Source organism: Pelophylax lessonae, assembly GCF_965119305.1.
Source record: "Pelophylax lessonae genome assembly, chromosome: 2".
NCBI classification, from domain to species: Eukaryota; Metazoa; Chordata; class Amphibia; order Anura; family Ranidae; genus Pelophylax; species Pelophylax lessonae.
Window position 1 is genome coordinate 150,103,356 of NC_138769.1, and position 24,876 is coordinate 150,128,231.

A 24,876-nucleotide genomic window follows, 5' to 3' on the forward strand; every position below is an offset into this window, starting at 1 on the left:
TCTTTTCTGTAACCCAATGCACATTTTTTTACCTACAAAAAAAAAAATTACATTTCATATTTTGTTTAAAAAGTGAACGTATCCTTTAACAGAACTTTAAATCTTTTGCCATGTAAAATTGGTGCACTTTCAGTAATAAAACAAAGCTCAATATACAATGTGCAGTATACCATAACATCCAACCACAATTTATATAACACTGATTTGGCTGCAAAAATCCAAAATGTGATTTGCCGCTATGTTAATTGTTCTCTGCCCTTTACAACACCCTCTGTACGTAATATGAAAAATGTTCATTTCAACTCTTTTGATAGTACTGTCAATATGAATTAGTCAATATCCAAATGTCCTCGTGCAATAAAAAAATATACAAACCCGATTCCCAAAAAGTTGGGACACTGTACAAATTGTGAATAAAAACAGAAATGCAATGATGTGGAAGTTTCAAATTTCAATATTTTATTCAGAATATTCAGAATACAACATAGATGACATATCAAATTTTTTAAACTGAGAAAATGTATAATTTTAAGGGAAAAATAAGTTGATTTTAAATTTCATGGCATCAACACATCTCAAAAAAGTTGGGACAAGGCCATGTTTACCACTGTGTGGCATCCCCTCTTCTTTTCATAACAGTCTGCAAATGTCTGGGGACTAAAGGGACACGTTGCTCAAGTTTAGGAATAGGAATGTTGTCCCATTCTTGTCTAATACAGGCTTCTAGTTGCTCAACTGTCTTAGGTCGTCTTTGTCGCATCTTCCTCTTTATGATAGGCCAAATGTTTTCTATGGGTAAAAGATCTGGACTGCAGGCTGGCCATTTCAGCACCCGGATCCTTCTTCTACACAGCCATGATGTTGTAATTGATGCAGTATGTGGTCTGGCATTGTCATGTTGGAAAATGCAAAGTCTTCCCTGAAAGAGATGACATCTGAATGGGAGCATATGTTGTTCTAGAACTTGGATATACCTTTCAGCATTGATGGTGTCTTTCCAGATGTGTGAGCTGCCCATGCCACACGCACTCATGCAACCCCATACCATCAGAGATGCAGGCTTCTGAACAGAGCGCTGATAACAACTTTGGTTGTCCTTGTCCTCTTTAGTCCGGATGACATGGCGTCCCAGTTTTCCAAAAAGAACTTCAAATTTTGATTCGACTGACCACAGAACAGTTTTCCACTTTGCCACAGTCCATTTTAAATGAGCCTTGGCCCAGAGAAAACGCCTGCACTTCTGGATCATGTTTAGATAGGGCTTCTTTTTTGCCCTTTAGAGTTTTAGCCAGCATGGCAAATGGCACGGTGGATTGTGTTCACCGACAATGTTTTCTGGAAGTATTCCTGAGCCCATGTTGTAATTTCCATTACAGTAGCATTCCTGTATGTGATGCAGTGCCATCTAAGGGCCCGAAGATCACAGGCATCCAGTATGGTTTTCCAGCTTTGACCCTTACGCACCGAGATTGTTCCAGATTCTCTGAAACTTTGGATGATATTATGCGCTGTAGATGATGATAACTTCAAATGCTTTGCAATTTTTCTCTGAGAAACTCCTTTCTGATATTGCTTCACTATTTTTTGCCGCAGCATTGAGGGAATTGGTGATCCTCTGCCCATCTTGACTTCTGAGAGACACTGCCACTCTGAGAGGCTCTTTTTATACCCAATCATGTTGCAAATTGGTCCTCCAGCTATTCCTTATATGTACATTTAACTTTTCAGGCCTCTTATTGCTACCTGTCCCAACTTTTTTGAAATGTGTAGCTCTCATGTAATCCAAAATGAGCCAATATTTGGCATGACATTTCAAAATGTCTCACTTTTAACATTTGATATGTTATCTATATTATATTATTATATTATATTATTATATTTTACATAAAATATAAATTTATGAGATTTGTAAATTAGCCCATTCCTTTTTTACTCACAATTTGTACAGGGTCTCAACTTTTTTGGAATTGGTTTGTATAAGCCACAGATGTGAAAGCGGAGTTCCACCCGTTTTTGTGTTTATTAAAAGTCAACAGCTACAAAAAAGTGTAGCTGCTAACTTTTAATAAACACACACTCACTTCTTCCACGATCCAGCGATGTGGCCGGCGGGAGCCTCGGTTCTCTCCCTATTCCCCTTAGTGACGCCAGCATCTCTAGTGTGAGCACCCGGCTGTGACAGCTTGCGGCTTCACAGCTGGGTGTGCACTGCGCTTGCTGCACATCCTGAGTGGATGGGCAATCTTCTGGAACCTGTGATGAGTGAAGATTGCAGGGAGGGAGGGGGAGAGAAGAACTTTGCGGCCCGAGCGGAAGTGGGAGCGGTTACCTGTCAAATCGAGGTACCCGCTCCACCCCAAAAAAAATGACATTCCAAATGTGGCACGTCAGGGGGTCAGGAGGCCTTAAAGTAGAAGTTCCACTTTTGGGTGGAACTCCACTTTAAGATAGGCTTTAAGATAGACAGGGGATAAACACCTGTTAAGAAGCTGCTTTAAGCAACATTAATAAAAGTGGTGAACCATATGTGGCCCATAGACCACTGTTTGGGATCCCGTAAATTTTCTGTATTAAAAAAAAAAAGAGAAATAAAATGTTGTAATTTGTCTTATAGTTTTGTCATCGTATGAAACAAATTGAGGAGTTTATCTCACATATTGTATGAAGAAAAAGTTACAAATTTTCTATTTAGCCTGTTCCTCCTGAAATAGTAGGTTTACCAGGGATACATATTGTTTCTGCTATACAGGAAAACCGCATGATGCATCATACAATGAGAGCCCTTCAGAGTGAGCTGGACAATCTGAGAGCTGACAACATCAAGCTGTATGAGAAGATTAAGTTCCTGCAGAGCTACCCAGGCAGGGTAAGATCCCATTCTGTATGACCAATATGATTGTACCCTTATACAGTGCATCTGGAAAGTATTCATAGCACTTTACTTTTTCCACATTGTGTTATGTTACAGCCTTATTCCAAAATTGATTATATTCATTATTTTGCTCAAAATTCTATGTAGCACTGCCCCCTTCTATGTAGGACTGCTGAATATTACACTTTCGGGTCCGCTTGGGTTACCGTTAGCAACTGCAGCATGCACAATTAAACTCTTCTCCCAATGGCTCAGTCAATGAACAGTCTAGGGGATGTAGTTGTTTTTTGTGGTTTTATTTAAATTAGGGATGGGAGAAGGGAAGAGTGGGACACACCAGAATTGAACTATTCACAGTTGATGAGGACTCCTATCTGAAGATGCAGCAAAGCTGCAGATTCACCTTGCCGCTAGATGAACTTAAGGTAAAGTCTCTGTCATGAAACTTGGTTGAGCAACTATATTCAGAGTACTCGCCTAGCACCCCCTTTCATTCCACCAGCTGACACCCGTCCTCTGACTACTCTACTCCGGGGTAGCCCCCTCACAGGTCAGGCCCTTAGACACAATTCCCTATACTTACGATACTGCTTTTCCAGGTTCTCCAGTGTCTCAACCCCTCTAGTTAGCTCACCTGGACCTCTGGGTTCAGCTCCTTTCTTCTGGTTCACCAGGCCGACTGCCTGTGACCACATGCCACCAATGCAGAGGAGGAGACAGCCGTCATCCTCCCCATGGGACTCTGCTCACCAGCCAAAGACCCCACAGCACATGTGCTCCTGGCTTTTACACAACACCCCACAATGCACCGAGACAAGCAGTCTTTGCCAATCACTGGGGCTGTATCAAAGCCTGTGTACCCATTGGTCTGGTTTCCTCCACTGTCCAATGTGCCTCCCCATTGGACCAGTGTGAAACACTCCCCAGACCAGATGAATCACACACTCTGTTAAGCAGAAAGCAATATAGAATTTGCCTGCTGCTCTTCTGATAGGCAGACAGAGCCACAAACTATACTCTCTCTCTAGCACCCACCCAGGAGGGCGCTACATCTACAAACAATACCCCATAATGACAACGTGAAAGAAGTTTGTTTGAAACCTTTGCAAATTTATATTAAAAAAAAGTATTCACAGCCTTTGCTCAATACTTCAAGTCTTTTTAGTATGATGCTACAAGCTTGGCAGACCTATTTTTTGGCAGTTTCTCCCATTCTTCTTTGCAGGACCTCTCCAGCTCCATAAGGTTGGATGGGGAGTGTCGGTGCACAGGCATTTTCAGATCTCTTCAGAAATGTTCAATCGGGTTCATGCCTGGGCTCTGGCTGAGCTACTCAAGGACATTCACAGAGTTATCCCGTAGCCACTACTTTGTTATCTTGGCTGTGTACTTAGGGTCGTTGTCCTGTTGAAAGATGAACCTTCACCCCAGTTTGGGGTTCAGAGCGCTCTAGAGCAGGTTTACATCAAGGATGTCTCTGTACATTGCTACATTCACCTTTCCCTTGATCCTGTTTAGTCTCCCAGTTCCTGCCACTGAAAAACATCCCACAATATTATGCTGTCACCACCATGCTTCACTGTATGATAAGCAGTGCCTGGTTTCATCCAGACATGACGTTTGCCATTCAGGCCAAAGAGTTCACCTTTGTTTCATCAGACAGAGAATTTTGTTTCTCATGGTCAGAGAGTCATTCAGGTGCATTTTGGCAAACTCCAAGCGGGCTGTAATGTGCCTTTTACTGAGGAGTGGTTTCCGTCTGGCCATTCTACCATACAGGCCTGATTGGTAGAGTGCTGTATAGATGGTTGTTCTGGAAGGTTCTCCTGTCTCCACAGTGAAACGCTAGAGCTCTGTCAGAGTGACCATCGAGTTCTTGGTCTCCTCCCTGAAAATCCGATCTGCCGATTTTCGGATTGTTAGTATGGTGCTTTCGACAGCCAACTCCGACTTTTCGGCTGACAAAATTCTGATGTGCAGGCTATAAAATTTTTGTTGTCCGTAATACAATGTCCGATTTTCGTCTCATTAGTAGAGATTTCGACAGAAAAAAATCTTAAGAGCAAGACTAGGCATGCTCAGAGAGAAAGAACACATACAAAGCAATCCAACACATGACATCACTTCTGAAGTAGAATTCTGTCGTAAGGGAAAATTCGTATGAAAATAACCTCTTCACTTTCCACATCAGACTAGCATGACACAAAAAACGGACCACAGATCGTTCGATAATCTGATCGTGTGTACAGGGCTTAAGGCTCTTCTCCCAGCTCTAGAAGAGTCCTGGTGGTTCCAAACTTCTTCCATTTACAGATGATGGAGGCCACTGTCATTGGGACCTTCAATGCTACAGAAATGTTTCTGTACCCTTCCCCAGATCTGTGCCTCAAAACAATTCTGTCTCGGAGGTCTACAGACAATTCCTTGGACTTCATGGATTGGTTTGTGCTCTGACATGCACTGTTAACTGTGGGACCTTATATAGACAGGTGTGTGCCTTTCAAAATCATGTTCAATAAACTGAATTTACCACAGGTGGACTCCAATCAAGTTGTAGAAACAGCTCAAGGATGATCAGTGCCCTGATTATCAGTGTAAATGTGCCCTGTAACGGGAGAGACAATTATTGGCTTTCCTTTCCTTGCACAGTGACCGTGCTTAGGAATTGAAATGCCGATAACCAGCATTTGTTTACATGGGATCAGCTGAGAATGAACATGGATGCGCGCAGGAGAACGGGGATCTGGGAGGACATCAATAGATGCCCTCCCAGAACTGTAAGACTGTGCTGTAGCTGACTTTTGGCTATAGTGTGGTCAGCAAGTGGTTAAAGGATAAGTTTACCTTTGGGAACATGAATCCGTTTTTAGAGTGCAGCTCTTAGCCCCAATTACCCCCTCCCTGTGACAGCAGGTCAGGGATCTACTCCCTGTACCCTCAGTCACAATTTTTTTAAAAGCTCCGCTCACCTGGCCACGTCCTTCATTCACAGAGATCCGAGTAGTTTATTTATTCTTCCTGTAACTGCCTGTCTGTACGAGGTTCAAGCAGACAGCTTACACCGACAGTCTGCTGATCTCAGGTACAATGCTCTGCAGGCTCCTAATAAAAATAAAAATAAATAATATATGCACATTTTTTTTACCTGCAAAAAGATATGCATGTATTTTTTTTTTTTAAAAGGTGAACTTATCCTTTTAGAAATCAAAGATAAAAAAATGAATAGAAGTAAAAGATTTATTGCAACTCCATTTTTACTGCTTGCTTTTAGATACATTTTAAAGAAGTATAAATGTAATTGCACTGAATGGTATTAACAAATGAAATGTGGTTTTCTCTTTATTGCAAAGCTAAAAAATTTTTTGCCCATCATCCTCCGGGTGATGTGTTTTTTATTTGGTTGACAAATCTTCTGAGAATGTATGAATAATTCTACACTGTACATTACAATACTTCCTAGGGGCAGCTCCTCATCATGATCCTGCTACCTGCCTTACCTTGTCCACTGCTGACCTTGTTCCATCTATATTACCTCTGGCTGACGTGATGTCATACACCCTAGTCTTTGAAATGTCCTATGCAGAGTCTACTTTCATCACTTAAAGGACTGGGTATTAGATGGTGCTAGTTCCAGGATCCCCTCTATCACTGCTGGGTAGACCCCATAGAAATATGTGATGGTGGACACGATGGACTATTTTATACTCTGCTGACAATGTATCCAGGGAAACATGCCGTGTTCATGTTTTGCAGAATTAAGCTATTTACAGTATATGCAAAAAAATTGTCATAATCTCTTCAAACTGATACTCAAAAAGATATACCACTTTCTGGCACTAGGGGGTGCACTTCTCCTTTGTATTTGAGTCATTCACACCATACCAGAAGGTGGTAAAGAAAAATAAAATACAAACTCTATATGGCAGCCAATAATTGCTTTAAGTATTCTTTTTTTTTATCTGGCTGGAAACTGTACTATATCTGTTTTATGCATTCTATTATTATATATTCTCTGTATTATAGTGGCTGTTTACACCTGGAATTCTCAAGGCTTTACATGCTTGTCACAGACTATGCTCTGGCCTCTCCTAATGCATATGAGAGGTGCCTTTAGTTGTAATTCACTGATATTTTACATTGTATTTGTGTCCAAGCAAACTGCAGACTAACTATTTTAATAAAAGAGGACGTAAAATTTTTTAAAAACATTGCTATGGACAGGCCTGTCATACCTGAATGGTGTGAATAGCAGGCCTCACAGAACAGGGCCATCTTGAAGTGTGGGAAGTCTTGTTTTATAATTTTCTTCTCTCCTACAGGGTGCTAAGACTGATGACACAGAGATGCGATACTCTTCCCAGTATGAGGAGAGGCTGGACCCATTCTCCTCATTTAGCAGAAAGGTAAGTCACAGGTATCTACGTAAATAATAAAAAATCACCCTGACTGATCCATAGTAACCCAAATCATCATAGGCTTCAAAAAGTATTCAACCCTAAGAGCCGGTTCACATAGGGGCGACCTGACTTCCCGGGGCGACCTGTGAAGTCGCGGTGCACAGCGACCTCGGAGCGACATGCACGGACTTCATATCATTGAAGTCAATGCAGGTCGCTCCAGGTCGCCCTAAAGTAGTACAGGACCCTTTTTCTAAGTCAGGTCCTGTGCTAATCTATGGCAGGCGACCCACGGCGACTTGTCAGGCGACCAGGTCGTCTGACAAGTCGCCCCAGTGTGAACCGGCTCTTAACCAAATATGTAATACAATATCTCACAAAAGTGAGTACACCCCTCACATTTTTGTAAATATTTTATTATATTTTTTCATGTGACAAAACTGAAGAAATTACACTTTGTTACAATGTAAAGTAGTGAGTGTACAGCCTGTATAACAGTGTAAATTTGCTGTCCCCTCAAAATAACTCAACACACAGCTATTAATGTCTAAACAGCTGGCAACAAAAGTGAGTACACCTAGGTGAAAATGTTCAAATTGGGCACAAAGTGTCAATATTTTGTGTGGTCACCATTTTTTTCCAGCACTGCCTTAACCCTCTTGGGCATGGAGTTCACCAGAGCTTCACAGGTTGCCACTGGAGTCCTCTTCCACTCCCTCATGATGAAATCACAGAGCTGGTGGATGTTGGAGACCTTGCGCTCCTCCACCTTCGCTTGAGCTTTCTTGTGCATCAGAAGAGGCTTCCTTCTGGGACGACAGCCATGTAGACCAATTTGATGCAGTGTGCGGCGTATGGTCTGAGCACTGACAGGCTGACCCCCCACCTCTTCAACCTCTGCAGCAATGCTAGCAGCACTCATATGTCTATTTCCCAGAGACAACCTCTGGATATGCACATGCACTCAACTGATTTGGTCAACCATGGCGAGGCCTGTTCTGAGTGGAACCTGTCCTGTTAAACTGCTGTATGGTCTTGCCCATTGTGCTGCAGCTCAGTTTCAGGGTCTTGGCAATCTTTTTATAGCCTAAGCCATCTTTATGTAGAGCAACAATTATTTTTTTTTAGATCCTCAGAGAGTTCTTTGCCATGAGGTGCCATGTTGAGCTTCCAGTGACCTGTATGAGAGAGTGAGAGTGATAACACCAAATTTAACCCCTTGATGATTGCCCGCCACAGATATACTGCAGCAGGCTGGCTCGGCTGCGCGAATCGCCATACCTGTACGCTGATCCGCAGGAGCGATCCTGGGGGTGCACCAACGATCACTCCCCGTGGAGAGAGAACGGCGGTCTGCTGTTGTAAACACAGCAGACCGTTGTTCTCTCTTCTATCACCACAGAGCTCCTGTGTTCTTCCTATTCAGGAACACAGGTCTCTGTGTTGATGTCAGAAGCCCATCCCCGTCAAAGTTAGAAAACACCCCCTGGGCTCACACTTAACCCTTTGATCGCCCCTGGGTTAACCCCTTTCCTGCTGGTGTCATTATAACAGTAGCAGTGCATATTTGTAGCACTGATTACTGTAGTAATGTCACTGGTCCCCCCAAAAGTGTCAAAAATGTCAGTTAGGGGTCCAATCTGTCCGCCGTAATGTCACAGTCCCGCTAAAAATCGCAGATCCCCGCCATTACTAGTAAAAAATAAATAAACAAAAATGACATAAATCTTTCCCATAGTTTGTAGACGTGATAACGTTTGCGCAAACCAAACAAAATACGCCTATTGGGATTTTTTTTACTTAAAATATGTAGCACAATACAAATTGGTCTAAAATGATGAAAAAAAATCTGATTTTTCAATTTCTTTTTTTGGTAATGTTATTTAGCAGAAAGTGAAAAATATTGTGTTTTTTTTTCAGAATTGTCTCTTTTTTTATTTATAGCGCAAAAAATAAAAATTGCACACGTGATCAAATACCACCAAAAGAAAACGATATTTGTGGGAAAAAAAGGACATTCATTTTATTTGGGTACAACATCGCACAACTTTGCAATTGTCCGTTAAAGTAACGCAGTGCCGAATCGCAAAAAATGGCCTGGTCATTAAGGGGACAAATCCATCCGCTCCAGAAGTGGTTAACGCACCTGCTCCTCATTCACACCTGACACCCCATTCACACCTGAGACCTTGTAACACTAGCGAGTCACATGACACCGGGGAGTGAAAATGGCTAATTGGGCCCAATTTTGACATTTTCGCTTAGGGGTGTACTCACTTTTGTTTCCAGCAGTTTAGACATTAATGGCTGTGTGTTGAGTTATTTTGAGGGGACATCAAATTTACACTGTTATACAAGCTGTACACTCACTACTTTACATTGTAATGTGTAATTTCTTCAGTGTTGTCACATGAAAAGCCATAATAAAATATTTACTAAAATGTGAGGGGTGTACTCACTTTTGTGAGATACTGTATATTGCAACTTACTAATTCTTAGATGTGGTGGCTGTGTTATCTTTTTTTTTCTTTTTTTAGTTTTTCTTTTTTCCCCGTTTTCACCTGATAATCTGGCCAGTAAAGCCAGCCATAGATGTATCACATCTTGGCTGGTTCAGGAGGGACCAGCCAAGATTCGATCTATCTATGGGCAGGTTGGTTCTACTTTAGTCAATATATCAATCGGCTTCAGTACAACCAACCTGTTGGATTTTCTTGCATGCAGTTACTGCTGGCAGCTATAGCCACCGGCAGTGATTATTGTCTTCTGCCAGCAGGGAAGGCTCCCAACCCTGCAGAACGTAATAAAGGTGCGGGAGGGATTCCACCATCAACACTGACCATGGTTGCAGAAAAGAAAATTGCATCATCCATGGCTTGAAAGGGTTCAAAAGTGTTGCGCTATAAGTGTAGAGTGATATAAAGTGACTTCCTACCAAAATAACAACAAACAAAAAAATGATATATCCAATAAAATGGTGTATCGTGCAATCGTATCCAAATTAAAATGTCCACACCTATACGGTGTATGTGAATTAAAGTCCATATGTGATATCAAAAAAAGGTTCATAGGTATAAGAGCCATGGGTGTATAAGTATTGATAGAAAAGAGACTTGTTACTCCAGCCAAGAAATCACCTTGGTGTGTAAGCTACCACCAATACAAAGGTTTAAATGTGCTTACCAGATTGTGTGAACTCCAATGCTATTAACATTGATTTATATAGGCATCAGGAGAATAAGTGTATCCAGACCCAGACTCTCTTCAATCAATACTGAAGTCTTATACACCCATGGCTCTCCCCCTCCATAACTATGAACTTTTTTTGATATCACACATGGACTTTAATTCACATACACTGTATAGGTGTGGCCATTTCCATTTGGATACAATTGCATGACACACTATTTGATTGGATATATAATTATTTTTATTGTTGATATTTTGGTATGTCACTTTATATCACTGTACACTTATAGCGCAGCACTTTTTAACACTTTCTATCATTGCATAACATTATGTCTAGTTGTGGTGCTTGCAGATGTTCAGTGTAAAGGTCTATAGTGCAGTATACCATTAGAGATTATCATCTATGGCTTAATTAACGCACCTCCTGTATTATAGCGCCTCCACTCTGGATGAAGAAGCAACAAAGACACCTTTGGATAGCATCATTGTCAGTCAGGGTGGGGGAGGAGGAGTATCAGCAGGTTTGGGTACACTAACAAAATAAAGCCAAACACTTTATACACAGTTAGAGCAACTGTTTTGTCCCTTTTGGAATAATGGTTTTACATAAATAAAAGTTCATCATTGTAAGCACCATTGTCAGTGGTAAATGGTTTGTCTCAACCGTCTAACTGCTACAGGTGCAGGACAGCTTGTTGTGTTTAAAAACAACAGACTTTCTGGCTGGATCGCCAGGTAAAACAAAAGGAAAGCCTAAAAAGAAAACAAATGCAGACATCACTTCTAGGAGTTGTTAAGCTGCAATATATTAAATGTTTGCTTTTGGGTTTAATACCGCTTTCAGTCTGGTATTATGGAGAGAAAATGTCTTTGTTTAATAGTCCAGAAGATATTCAGATTTACTCAGGGATTTACTATCCAGGGAGTCACCCCATCAGGCTGTGTGGTAGGCAAATACTTACCCAGGTCTGTTTTAGACATGATATATTGTTATGGAAAACTTGTAATGATAACTATTTTAGAGAACACATATGCCATCAGAGTTACCCCCAGAACCCATTACAAGTACCCCCTTGCAAACACATACATGTTAGTAGTTAATGTGTGTCAGGTGAGTAGTAATTTATATTTAATTTCACCAGCATTCGATGTGTACTAGGTTACTTGAGGATAGGGCTACTGTTGTCTTTCACCATTGGTAGGGTTTGGCTTAGAGATAATGAAATTGACTTCTAGAAGGTGAAATGCAGTGTTTGCTTGCACAGGCCAAATCATAAAATGCAAGCAAAGGTTTAAAGATCTTTTCCATGGAAATGAACTTGCAGATTTACTTAGCGGTCTCCATGTTTCTAACATAAAACCGCAGGATGCATCCAAAACAACTTTTGATGGAATGCGTTTTCAGAGATTTGCGGAAAGAAAGCATTTGTCTCTGCATATCCACTATAAAAGCTTTTCCGTTCCCTTTTATTGATTGTTGCACTTAAATTGTTATTTACTAGTTTTCTCAATCCACCAATGAATTTTGTAAGCACCATTTGGCACACACAACAGCCTCTGATGGTAACATCGCTATGCAGGGGAAGATCAACTTGTGGTTTGCCGCACAGTTATGATAGAATACTGGAGACCTCTAAGTGAATTTTTACATGGTCCTCTGGTCAGAGAAAGGAGTTTTTTTTTTTATTGGTCTGCTTTATAAATTAAAAAATAGCTTTCATGATCATAAAACCTAGGAATTCGCTCTGCAGGATTGGTCTGCTGGCATACCCAGCTGGAAAATCTAAGATAGTCCCCGTTACATTTTCTAAATAGAAGTTCCACAGGCCATTAAAAAACGTTCTCTCTAGTCCTAGATTTCTTTCAAGCAGTTGTCTCCAGAAAAATGTGGTTTTATTATTTGCTGATCACCTTCAAGGGCAGCTAAATATTTGCAATTGCTGAAAAACAAATCAATATACAGCAACGTTTTTGTGACAATAGACCCGGGAAATGCTTTAGGCAAGTATGGGCAGCTGTTTCTAGAGACAACATAGTTGTAATTATTAAATATGTGGCTTGAAAAAAAGACCTTTCAAAGAGGACCTAAATTATGGAAGCTGTGCTTAAAAAAAGGCATACAGAGGACAGAGGACTTTTTGCCAATATTGCCTGTGGTCTCCTTTTTCCTCATAACTGACTTAGGCCTCATACACACCACTAGTTGTGTTGAACGCAATAAAATGACAGCTCAGGTTGGAACCACTGTACTAACAATCCGAAGTTAGTACAACAATCTCCCCTGCTGTGCTATTGTGTTCTGACAGGGGGGCAGCCCCCCCGCCTATCACTTTGGTCAAGAGGTAGGCCAGCAGACCATATTTGGTCATGAACCTGTCAGACCGGCTGCCATACCCACGGGCCGTGTGTACTAGGCTTCACAATGCTTTGTTCCACGCTGTGGGGTTGATTTACTAAAAACAAATAGGCTGTGCATTTTGCAAGGGGATTTTCTTCAGAGCTTAGTGAATGTGGTGATCTGCTGACTTCCTTTATTTAATCCTATGCAGGCAAAAATGCCTTTTTTTCTTATTTCCCTTGCCTGTGTTAAGGTATTCTTTGCACAGTCCAATTTTACAACATTCTCTAATTCTCTTAAAAATTGCAATTTTCCTTGCAACTTGAATAGCTTATTTGCCTTTAGAAAATCAATCCCTTTGTCTCTGTGTAGAGGTGGCCATCTTGGGTGGAGGTTGCCATCTTGGTAGAAGATAAGGCAGAAGCCTACAGTTAGCAGCACAGTAGTAAGATCACCAAATCTCATTCCAAATTTCATGAGACTAGCAGTCAGAGGCAAGCAATGCCTCTGCTTAGATGATCTAACATTGCAGATTTGTAGCTTTTAGGCTACAGAACAGGGGTACCTAGACGCAAATCACTTGGCAGGAATTTCACTGCTATTTTTCAGGAGGAATTCAAGACAAAAGGTTGATTTTTTCAGGGTAGTGATTAGGCACAAATAACATTTCTAGATGTTCTATATAACATGGCAAATGTTCACTTTTTGAGTTCAGGTCCACTTTAGGTCTACGTAAGCTATTTATTTTCCGCTCTAAAAATTATCAGAAAAAATATATGTATATAAGGGCTCAAAGTATACTACGTCTAAATTGTTGTCATCCAAGGTCCCAAATAAAAAGCCACTGACAGCTGCTACTGCCTCAGTGATCACTGCAACAGCTATAGTTATCATTGATAGATACAGAGCTTTCGCATTATGACAATATTATTTACTGCTTCCTGCCTTACAGTTCCACTTTTATATGTTGCATGAGTTAGTGCAGAGTAAATAGAGCATTCCTCAGAAAAAAGGGTACAATTGGGGGGCTTTTGCAAATGATCCTCCAGGGTGCAATGAAAAGGCCCACAGAGATTTTGCTATGTCTTTGGAAATCTTGTGTATATACAAGGCTCTGCAGTCATGATCTGATCAGTTTAACGTCTATATACAGTAAGTGATACTCTGATAATGTATTTGTCCTGTTAGTGAAAAATTATTCTTGATAATGGCACATATTTTCCTAGCTACAAAGATGCATTTCTCAACGTGTGTTTTATTTCAAAGGAACGCCAACGGAAATATCTCAGTCTAAGTCCTTGGGATAAAGCCACACTTAGTATGGTAAGTACTTGGACATGTACCTTTTGTTTAAATATTATTTTATTAAGTAAATGAGAGTACAGGTTTGAAGAAGTTTGAGAATACAACGCGGAATAATGTATAGCTTGTATCAGGAGATATGCAATATAGGAAACATAAGAGAACTGACACATGAAACTGGCTCCTTACAGGAGAGTATATAATTCAATAAAGAGAATACAGAAGATGAAAAAGAAAAGAATATCACACAAGACGATTTCTAAGTTTGGTGTACTCTCCAAAAATTGTAAATGAGATAGGAAAGGATAGAGTGGATATAAAAACTAAACAAACAGAAAGGAAAGAATCATCAAAGCCTGAAAAGAAGAGAGGTACGAAGGGATCAGAAATAGAAATTAGGAGGTAAAACTTAAAGCAGAACATCACCCAAAAGGGAAAGGTCAGCTCGTTAGCCTCCTCCACTCCTCTACCACGTTTGGCACTTACCTTTTTTTTTTTGGGGGGAGGTTACCTGGTCTGTACAGGTACCCGCTTCCACCTCCGCCTGGATGCCCGCAGTGAGAGACTAAAGCTCCTCTTTCAGGACTGACTGTGACAACCACCCAAGAGCTCAACTATATACAAAAAAAAAAAGACAATATAGGGCTGTAAAGCTAGGGAAGAAACAAAACTGGTAGTCAAAAGAAAGCAGACCCAAAGACAAAGGCCATCCATAAATTCCTGTAGTTTAGGAGAATCCTTGAAATTGATTCGTGAAAAGCATCCAGGCAAGCCAAATCTGTTTGAATCTGTATCTGAATCTGCTGAATCTTATTCTATCATCCGCATCCAATTCTTCTATATGCATAAAGTCATTGAGAGTCCCCAGCCATTCCAGAAAGAAAGGGACAGTGCTGGATTTGGACATGACACTCCCGCCTTATTCCTACCCCCCTCCTTTGCATTTCCTAGCTATTTCCAACTGTCAGAATATTTATTAACACTGTTTAGATGAGATAAAGGATAACATTTTTTTCCTCTTGAACTCTTCTTAATCTTTAGTTTACTCTAATCACCCCTAATTATTAATTAATAATAGTTTTTATTATTTTGTGTGTTCATTTTTTGTGCTGCATTAACAAAAAAGAGCACAATTAGAAATCAAAGACATTTTTGCAATGCTTTAAACCAAAATTATAATGTAATTTTACACAGGACAAATTGTAGAATAAAATATAAATGTTTGACTATAGTAATGCTAAGGTGTCTATATATAAAAATTTTCACCCAGGATTCACACATTTTGAAACTGTACCTGACTGGAAAACTGTAAATGCTGGGTAAAAAAAATGTATTAATATATAAATATATATTTTTTAAACCAGCACTGATCAAAAGAGGAAAAAAATGTACATTTTGTTTGTAGTTTTATTTTTTTTATGTTTATGGATTTCATAAAAGATAAAATCATTTTTGCAAGACAATATGGCGAAATTATGGTCACAAAATGATTTCTACCACGATTGTCACTTTGCAATGTATTTTGTTTAAAAACAGATAATATAAAAGGACCTAAATTATTGTCACTTTGGTAAAATACTACAGACATTTCATTTCAGGAAAATTGTTTTGAGGTAACCTGTCACAAAAAATATTCATCAAAACTAAAAGTATTAAAGACATTCTAAGGACAGTTCTGTTCTTATGAAAGGAGTAATAAGCATGGTCACTGGTCACAGATACTGTAAATTTGCAAGATAGTTGGAGACAGTTAAGCCAGCCATAGACGGTTCAAATCTTGGCCGGTTCAGCAGGAACTGGCCAAGATTCGAACCATGAATGGGCAGGCTGAATGTACCCAAGTTGATTGATCAACTTGGGTACAACCACCCTGCTGGATTATACATGCAATTATTGCTAGCAGCTGTTACAGAACACAATGGCTCAGCGCTGTCTGTGTTGATGGGGGAAATTTGAACTGTCTATGACCAGCCTTGGAGCCCTGGTGGCTTACCTCACATAAAACATTATTTTATTTTTTTTTGCCTGATTGAGCATTGTCCAAAAAAAAAATCTGGTGGGGAATAACATGCATTCTTGTTTTATTAATATAGAGAATAAACTTTAGTGGATTTTGTAAACTACATGGTAAGTTTCTCCTAGCATATACATACCTCCTGTACAAATGTACTGCCAAATGTCTCTTCGCATACCATCATTGCAGACATTTATTAAAGGCAAGGAAGTTACAATTTGTATCCAAGTTTTAATGGATAGATATTACAAGATTAACACTGTTAGGTTGGCAACATAATTAGTGGTAGGATTTATAGCATATTGATCGCTGTTCTTTTTTAAATTATTCATTGTTATTAATAGCGCATACAGTTGTGTGGGCTAAAAGGTGACTAAAAGCCATGCACTTTATATAATTCAGTATAGAGATTTATCAAGTGCTATATCCAGGGAAAGGCAAAAGCAGATTGTGCCAGGGAGCTGTGGGAAGACACAAGTCGTTCATTACTTGATGGTATAAATGCAGTGCCAAGCTTTTGAAGAGAAGCCCCTATTATTGTGCATGGAAAGGGAAGCATGTATATAAATGGCCGTTAATAAGGCTGCTTCCCATGTCATCCATAACATAAGCGGCTTCACTAGTTGGTCCACAGGGAAGAAGGATCCATGGCTCAACCTAGGAAAGTAACATTGCGATCTTTAGGCAGAACACCTTCCCCACTGTTAAAGTATACTTAATAGCAAAACGTTTTTCTCTTTTGTTCATTGATGGGCACAGCGCTCCATAAATCCTAACAACTGGTTTATATTGCCTCCTCCAGGTTTAGAACTAGGCAGAACAAAAAACATTTGGCTATGCCTCAGCTGGTATATTACACCCATCTCTGCTCAGGATATCAGGAGTAAGGACCTAGGCTCCCTGCTGGGATCTCTTGGTCCTAGCGATTTTTTCTCCTTCCTTGCTTCTTTTTTGTTTTTTCTCTTGGAAGATCTACAATCAACTGCCAGGCTGGGGGACAGCCTGGATAATCTAGATCCAGTGGTCCCCCCAGTCCAGCCAGTGAGTGCATGCAGACCACAGCTATGCGCTAGGTTGGCCGGGACAAGAGGCTGGCTGGCGAGTTAAACGTCTCGCAGATTAGAATATGGCTGGGCGCTGGGCTGAGTAGCAGTGTTCCCTTGGCCGACAGCTCCCCCGCTTCGGTGGTGAGGAGTTCTGTGTGGAGTGCTACCTGATTCCCTGGGGGTCTCCCCCACCATTTCTCTTTTGTAAAGATCTTGAGGTGGTGTGTGTCCTGTCCTGGTGGTATGGGAGGGAGTTTCAGTGCAGAGGGCGCAGCAGAGAAACCTAGGTGCATGCCCTACTGTATGTAGGTATGGTGCAGTTTGGGGGTCCCCAATGCAGAGGGCGCAGCCGTGCAGAGTGCACAGCCGTGCAGAGTGCACAGCAGAATTCCCCTAAATGTTGTCCCTGCCAGGTGGTGTATAGTACCTTTGGTGGTGGGAGTCCCATTGCACAGGGTGGAAGGCACATAGAGTGTTCTTGGCAGCATTCTTCTGCAGCCAACAGCCATGTTTTGGAAGTCCGCTGATGTCATGGTGGCCATTTTCCCTTGGTTTGGCTGGTCTCCAGTCAGCGCCAGGTTTGTGTAGCCCCATGACCCCATGGCGGCAATTTTACCTTAGCCCGACGAGACACTGGAGACGGCCGGAACCTTGTGGAGAGGCCAGAGCTTCACCTTTTTCTCCTCTGTCTCCTCTTCCTGCCCCAGGTTATATGAAGAAGATGGCGTTCATGGGTTGCTTGGTCTGAATTGTGACGCTCCTGCAGTCGGTAGGGTGAGTCCTTGGGGGTCCCTGTTATCTCTCTCTCTGCTGATTGTACCCTGAGCATTGGGGGATCCTTTATTGGTGCCAAAAGATCTTTTGTACTGCAGGGTCTTCCTTTTCCCTATGGAGCCTCAAGGTCACATCTCCCCCACTGACCCCCTCATGGAGGTGGCAGGTCCCTCAAAACCCCAGCTGCCCATGGTGGGTCCTACAGTCCTTAGTATTCTGGGTGGAAGTGGCGTTTTGGCAAAGGCCCATGGGGAAGTGTCCCCCGCCTTCCCCTACTCAGTCTGTCTCATCTTATTCTGAGCCTAAAGCCGCTGTGGATGCAGCCCATCCAGGGGGGCTTGATATCACATCCCCAGATCTGTCCAATAGTGAGGACGATTCGTCTATGGTTGCAGCAGTGAATGAAAGAGCACTGGTAGGCGCACTTATTACCCCAGTGCATGAGCCTTTAAAAATGGAGAATGGGGCTGATGTGGCCATGGATGTGGCTGTGTCTTTTGGTACGCATAGGTCACCACGCATTCCAAAGGTGTTTCCTTATTTTGATAGGTTTACCTATAAGGAATGGGAACAACCAAAGAGCACCTTCCTGCCACAGTTTAGGAAAGGGAAGGAGCCTCATCCCCCTCCTCCTCAGTCCATAGAAAATTATTTTGTGCTTCTGGGACTGAGAATAAGGGAAATAGACCTTTCAAGTTTTCCCCAGCAGGTTCCAAGCAACCTTGGTCTGGTAAGCCTAGAGCTGGCTTCTCTGGACCCGCAGATAAGACCCCATTCAGCATTAAGGTCTGCCTTCACCTATTACTTGGGGTGGGGGGACATCTTCCCTGGTTTCCGGACCTGTGGACCTCCTTCGTGAGTGTCAAGGGGATCCATGGGATCTTTGGGGGTTATCAAAAAAAGGGTGCAAAGTTTGTCCATTTTCAGGTTTTTTTTAGTCCCCTTGTGCAGATATAATTCCTGCAAAGGTTTGAGTGATGTCCGAACCACCTAAGGTCCCCCCTATCCCTGTCCAGGAAATTGAATTACCTAGGTCTGATTTTAATTCTGACCAGGGTGATCCTTCCTCTGGACAAACTTCAGGAAGCACAGGCTGTGATTTACCGGCTGCTGTTACACGGACAGTTCTTTCCCCTGACTTGCATACAGGTTCTGAGTCTGGTTGTATCCACCTTCAAGACAATTCTGTTTGCACAGACCTGCATGCAGCTCCTTCAGCATGTTCGGCTCCACAGGAGGTTCGTGGCAAGGTCACAGGTTCCTCTGGCAGATGCCGCAGGCGTCCTAGGGGTACTGTAAGGCCAGTATCCTCCTCGGCTCAAGCTTCTTCCGTGGTTCCTGAATGGAATCAAGGGTGAGGGTCTTTCAATCATTGTGGTGGCCTTAAACGTCCCTTGGGGGCTACCTCTCAGAGAAGACCTCTCAGAGAAGACCAGTTGTCTAGAAAAGGGCTGGCCGGATCAGACAGACGGTGACTCAGGCCTATTCTATTAAAGGTCACGTTCCTCCTTTCCCTGTCACGGCGCATTCTACTCAGGCACGGAGTACTTATTGGGCCTTCTGTCTTTAAGCGCCGGTTTCTCAAGTTTGCAAGGCGGCCACTTGGTCGTCGGTACATACTTCCACCAAATTCTACAAAGTAGATACTTTGGCATCTGCCGATGCTTCCTTTGGCCACAAGGTTTTGCAGACTGCTGTTTAAGAGGGGCGGTTCCCTCTTGAGGGGTGTTTTTCTTTAAATTTTTATTTCAGATGGTGCTCCTGTGTCCTGGTTAGGGCTCTTATGTTTAGCCTTGGGTTATTTTCCCCAACTCCTCATTTTCCTTTTGGCACTGCTTTTGGATGTCCCAGTAGTTATGATTTATGGAGTGCTGTGTCCGTGGATGAACAAAAGAGAAAACTGGATTTTTGTACTCACTGTACAATCCATTTCTCTGAATTTATCAACTGACACCCACCCCTCTATGGAGTTTTGATACTTCTAATACTGCTTGCTACTAAATTCATTACCTAGAGCAGAGAGGAGGGTTCTATACCAGCTGAGGATGGCCCATTGATGTAGCCAAGTGTTTTTTGTTCTGCCAAGTCCTACTTCTGGCAATATAACCCAGTAGTTATGATCCATGGAGGGCTGTGTCCGTCGATTAACTCAGAGAAATTAATTTTACGATAAGTACAAATATCACATTTTTTTAATGGAGTAAGAAAGGGTTATAGTTTTGCTATCTGTATCCCTTTGGGGAGATTTCCTTTCTTTTCCTGTCACATAGCTAAAAAGACAGTGAGGAAAAATCTCTTGTGGTCACCAGGACTAGTGTCCCCATAGGAAGATTTCTCCTCTATTATTGTTTTGAGGACAACCCAAAATTTGGGATTTTTTTTTTACTTTCATTTTTGATTATGATGGAACATGACTAATGGAGAGAGTGAATCAGACAGCCTGACAAGTCACGGTGGGTCGCCTGCCATTGAATAGCACAGGACCCGTTCTAATAGGAGTGACACAAGTCGCTCCGACTTAGAAAAAGGGTCCTGTACTACTTTGGGGCGACCTGGAGGCGACTTGCATTGACTTCAATTATATGAAGTCCGTGCATGTCGCGCCGAGGTCGCGGTGCACGTTGTGCACCGTGACTTCACAGGTCGTCCCAGCAAGTCGTGTCGCCCCTGTGTGAATGGGCTCTTAAGGTAAGGGGTGCTGTATTGATGGGGGAGCTACTATTACATTATGGGCTTTTTTCAATATTTACAATTATGTTACTTTTTTAATGTTTGTACAGTTATTGGATATTCTAAACTGCAGAACCTAGCATTTGCACAAACATTTGATCCATTTGCACAGATCTGTAAAACACAAAACCAAGTGTAAAGTAATATTTTCTAATTTGTGTCGGTAAGCCCAAAAAAATAGCATATCTGTCTAATATGGCCTCCCACAAGAAATCATAAAAGATAACTCTTGGCTTTTTAGTACTTAGCTAAAGTACCTTTATCCTTTCCAGACGTATTAGATCTATGCTGTGCATTTAAAAGATGTGAAACTAAGCTTGATTTATTTCCAAAGCTACATCTCCTTTTGAGCACTGCCTGTGAAGGTTGGACCATGTCGTACTTCTATAGGGGGCAACAACAAGCACTTCTGACCACTGGAAATCTTAGTTGTCATTTACAGGGTTTTCAATTTGAAAAAGTACCTGTGTAAGCAAATGCTAAGATTTTATATGGAGTAAACAGGTTATTTCACTGATTATACACCCCATTTACCTGTCAGCCACATTACACATAGGTCCCTGTTCAATGGTCATGTGACTGAGTACATCAAACCACTTGCTGCCCATTTTTTGGGGAAAATAACTGACATCTGATATCCAGCCAAATCACTAATTTGTATTATGTTCCTTTTTATCATTTTCAATTGTTTATAGTTGGGTAGTGAAATCAATCATTTTGGGACAAAGTGTGTGAAGTATTACTTTATGTACTGGCCAGGATAATTGGAGTAATTGTTCTCTGCCTCGGTGCTCGACCTGTAAATCCTACAATATTACTGCAATTGTAGTGAGAGTTAAACATGTTTTCTCTAGCGCTCATTGACAGACGTAGTCCTCGGTGATACACCACCTTCGGGTTATGTTGCCTCCACAGGAGCAGGACTAGACAGGAAATTAAAAAGCTCTGGCCACACCCTAGGGGCAGTCCCAGAGGGTATATCCTCTCTCTCTCTGCCTCAGCAAATCAGTTATTTTCTGTCTAGTTAGGAGTAAGGACCTAGATACCTTGCTGGGATCTTAGGTCCTGGCAAGAATTTTTTTCTTAAAGGATTGTTAGACAGCTTTTCTTCTCCAGTGTTCCTGTGAGATCTTCAAGCAAGAAAGCTGAACTGGGCGACGGGCTGGATGTTGAGATCCGGTGGTCACCCCAGTTCAGCCTACGAGCGCGTGCAGGCCATAGCTCCGCGCTGGGTCGGCCGCGACAAAGTCCCATTAAAAGGACTGAACCCGCGAGTTAAACGTCTCGCTGAAACGCCAAAGACCATGAGTCACGGCGTCCGTATCGGTCGACAGCCCTCCCGCCCCGGTGGAGAGGGGTACTGTCAGGAGTTGGTGCCCGCCTGGTTCCGGTATGGTGAGTAGTATGTTCCCCCTTTTTCCCTGACGGGTTTTGTGGTGAACGCGGGCCCCTCTCTGTATGGTAAGAAAGAGTCCTTTCTATCCTATAACATGTCACAAATCCTCCTACTTTGAGTGTGATTTTATGTGTGCAAAAGCCAGGAGGCTTGGTTTGGGAGCTAACAATCTATTGTATACATGTTTAAAAGATGTAATCTGTGGCATTCTGGGAATCTTATGGGTTAAGTATAAGCTACCTACCAGTCAGAAGCCACGGACATGTAGACTGCCTTCCAAATCAGATCTCCAGTTATTAGCAGGCCTCCCGAACGGCCATGCGGTCCGCCAGGGCCGGTACCGCCAACCACGCCATATCCCCATGCAGAGAGAGTGTTGTGTGCCCTGCAGCACACCGCTATTCAGTATAGGCCGCCGCCATTTTTTTGCTGGATCGCACGAGCCGCCATTTTGGCGTAGCCTCGTGTCTCCAGCATGGGGGCGGCCATGTTTGAGGTGATCCTACACCTCGTGGAGCTTGGGGGAGGCGCCGGAAGGCGTGCAGAGGGGCGGAGCCGCCTCCTTTCTTCCTGAGCAGCCAGCCAAAAGACTTCCTGTTTGTCAAGACAGCGCTGTAAACTGTTGCAGTTTAACTCTGAGCATCAAGTGGTGAGCCTGGGGGTCTATCTCTCTCTCTCTCGATCGATAGGGATCCCTAGCAGGTAACACTAAGGGGCTTTTTGTGGCGCTGGGGGTCAGAGAAAAAAAAAAAAAAAAAAAAAAAGTTTTTTTTTTTCTTTACTTTTGAATTATATTATCCAGGAAGTAACTGGAGTTATTATGGACCCTGCCACACATATTCCCCCACCTGTTTCCCTCGAGGGGGCCTCGGGACCCGCCGGTGCACAGAGTATAGAGTCATTTACAGCAATTTTGGAGTCTATGGTGGCTCGGGTGGAGGCGGCCTGTCAGGGACGGGGGTCAAGGAAGCGACCCCCGCCTACCCCTATACTATCTGACACCTCTGACTCAGATTCAGAGATGGTCACGGCAGTTGCAGGTTCCTCTGCAAGGGCTGTTATCCCAGGTAAAGCCCCCTCAGACAGTGAGGAGGACGCTTCTTCTCTTGCTATAATTCAGGAAGAAGCATTGGTGGACGCACTAGTTGTGGCAGTGCAAGAAACCTTAAAACTTGAGGCTTTACCGGCAGAGGCAACTGAAACAGAGAGGCCTTTTGGGACTAATAAGCCCATCAAGACGGCGAAGGCTTTTCCTGTACCTAAATGTTTCGGTAATCAGATTAAAGGAGAATGGGAGCATTCTAAACGTACCTTTACTATTTCCAAGCGTATTGCTAGACGCTATCCGTTTGAGGAATCCATCATTAAGAAATGGACGGTACCACCAGTCGTGGATCCGCCTATTTCCAGGCTGAATAAAGCCACGGTTATTCCAGTGGAGGACACTTCGTCCTTTAAGGATCCGGTGGATCGAAAGATAGAAGCAGAGTCCCGCACTATCTTTTCTCTGATAGGGTCAGCATTTAGACCAGTAATTGTTATTGGTCTAGTTTCCCAGACACTTACGGAATGGGCGAAAATGGTACGCCAAGATCTTAGGGGAAAAGATATTCCCCAGGAGACATCTGATTTGATGGAACAGATCATACAAGGGCTACGGTTTATCTGTGACGCAGCCTTGGACACTACTCCCTTGTTAGGGCATGCATCTAAGTTAGCAGTGATCCTCAGACGTGTGCTGTGGTTAAAATGCTGGTCAGCTGACCTAGGTTCCAAAAAGACCTTGACCAATCTCCCTTTTCAGGGGAATCGTCTATTTGGGGCCAACCTAGATGAAATCATCAAGGATGCCACTGGGGGCAAGAGCACTTTTTTGCCACAGGCTGCAAAAGCTAAGGGACCTCGCAACAAGCGAGGACCTTTCTTTACCGCCCATAAAGGGCGCCCGGCTGGTACTCCCGGTAAAGGCAAGACTCCTCCAGGAGGGTTCAAGAAGGGCTGGTCGGACAAGCAGAGGACCAACCCAGCCAAACCCGAAGTAAAGGAGTACACAGCCTGAAGGTGCGCCCCCACCCGGTTTTCAGGGTGGGGGGACGTTTTCACCGGTATTCAGGACATTAGATCGAGCATCAACCACTACTACCGGTGCGATTCTTCCCTTCCAACATTTAAGTACCACAGGAAGCGGTAGTTACCGTTCCCTGAATAGATCTTTTCCTTTACCTTTTCCTAAGATTAGTCCCGATACCTCACAGGAATCGGATCTGATTGACCAGATAGGCCAAGTAGCCTCTAGTCGGGTGACTTCGGTCCCTGAGGTTCAACCAGAAAAGATCACCTTTCCTGATAACTATCAGGTATCTGATAAATGTGTGGAAACAGAAAACGACCAGACTTTCTCGGATGGTCGGGGCCAGATACCTCTAGGGACGCCTGGTTCAGATCCAATCAGCGCCAGTGGTCCTAGAAATTCTAGGCTGGCCTCCTCAAGCCGGCCTGGCCGACTTGGACATGTTAGTCGTAGACGTTCCGTGGGAACTTCGTCTCAGGGAGTGTCTGTGGTCTCAAGGACCAATTTACCATCATGCTTTACAGTCGCTGGGTTTAATGGCCTGGCCATTGAGACCCAAGTACTGAAGGACAGAGGTTTGTCAGCTTCAGTCATTCCTACCCTTATTAAAGCAAGGAAAGCGACTTCCAGCAAAGTCTATTATCACACATGGAAAACTTATATTGCGTGGTGCGAATCTTTAGGATTTCCTCCACGTACCTATTCGGTGTCTCGAATATTGGCCTTTTTGCAACAAGGGGTTGAGCA

At 42.7% G+C, this 24,876-nt stretch overlaps 1 protein-coding gene across 1 annotated transcript in view; it reads left to right on the forward strand.

Annotated features, from left to right (window-relative positions):
* Positions 1 to 24,876, forward strand: part of CUX1 (cut like homeobox 1) — a 615,616-nt gene that overhangs the window by 585,888 nt on the left and 4,852 nt on the right. The window contains exons 18-20 of the mRNA XM_082244942.1: positions 2,750 to 2,866; positions 7,192 to 7,275; positions 14,063 to 14,119. Coding sequence (XP_082101068.1) covers positions 2,750 to 2,866; positions 7,192 to 7,275; positions 14,063 to 14,119 — 258 coding nt within the window. The remainder of the gene's footprint in view (positions 1 to 2,749; positions 2,867 to 7,191; positions 7,276 to 14,062; positions 14,120 to 24,876) is intronic.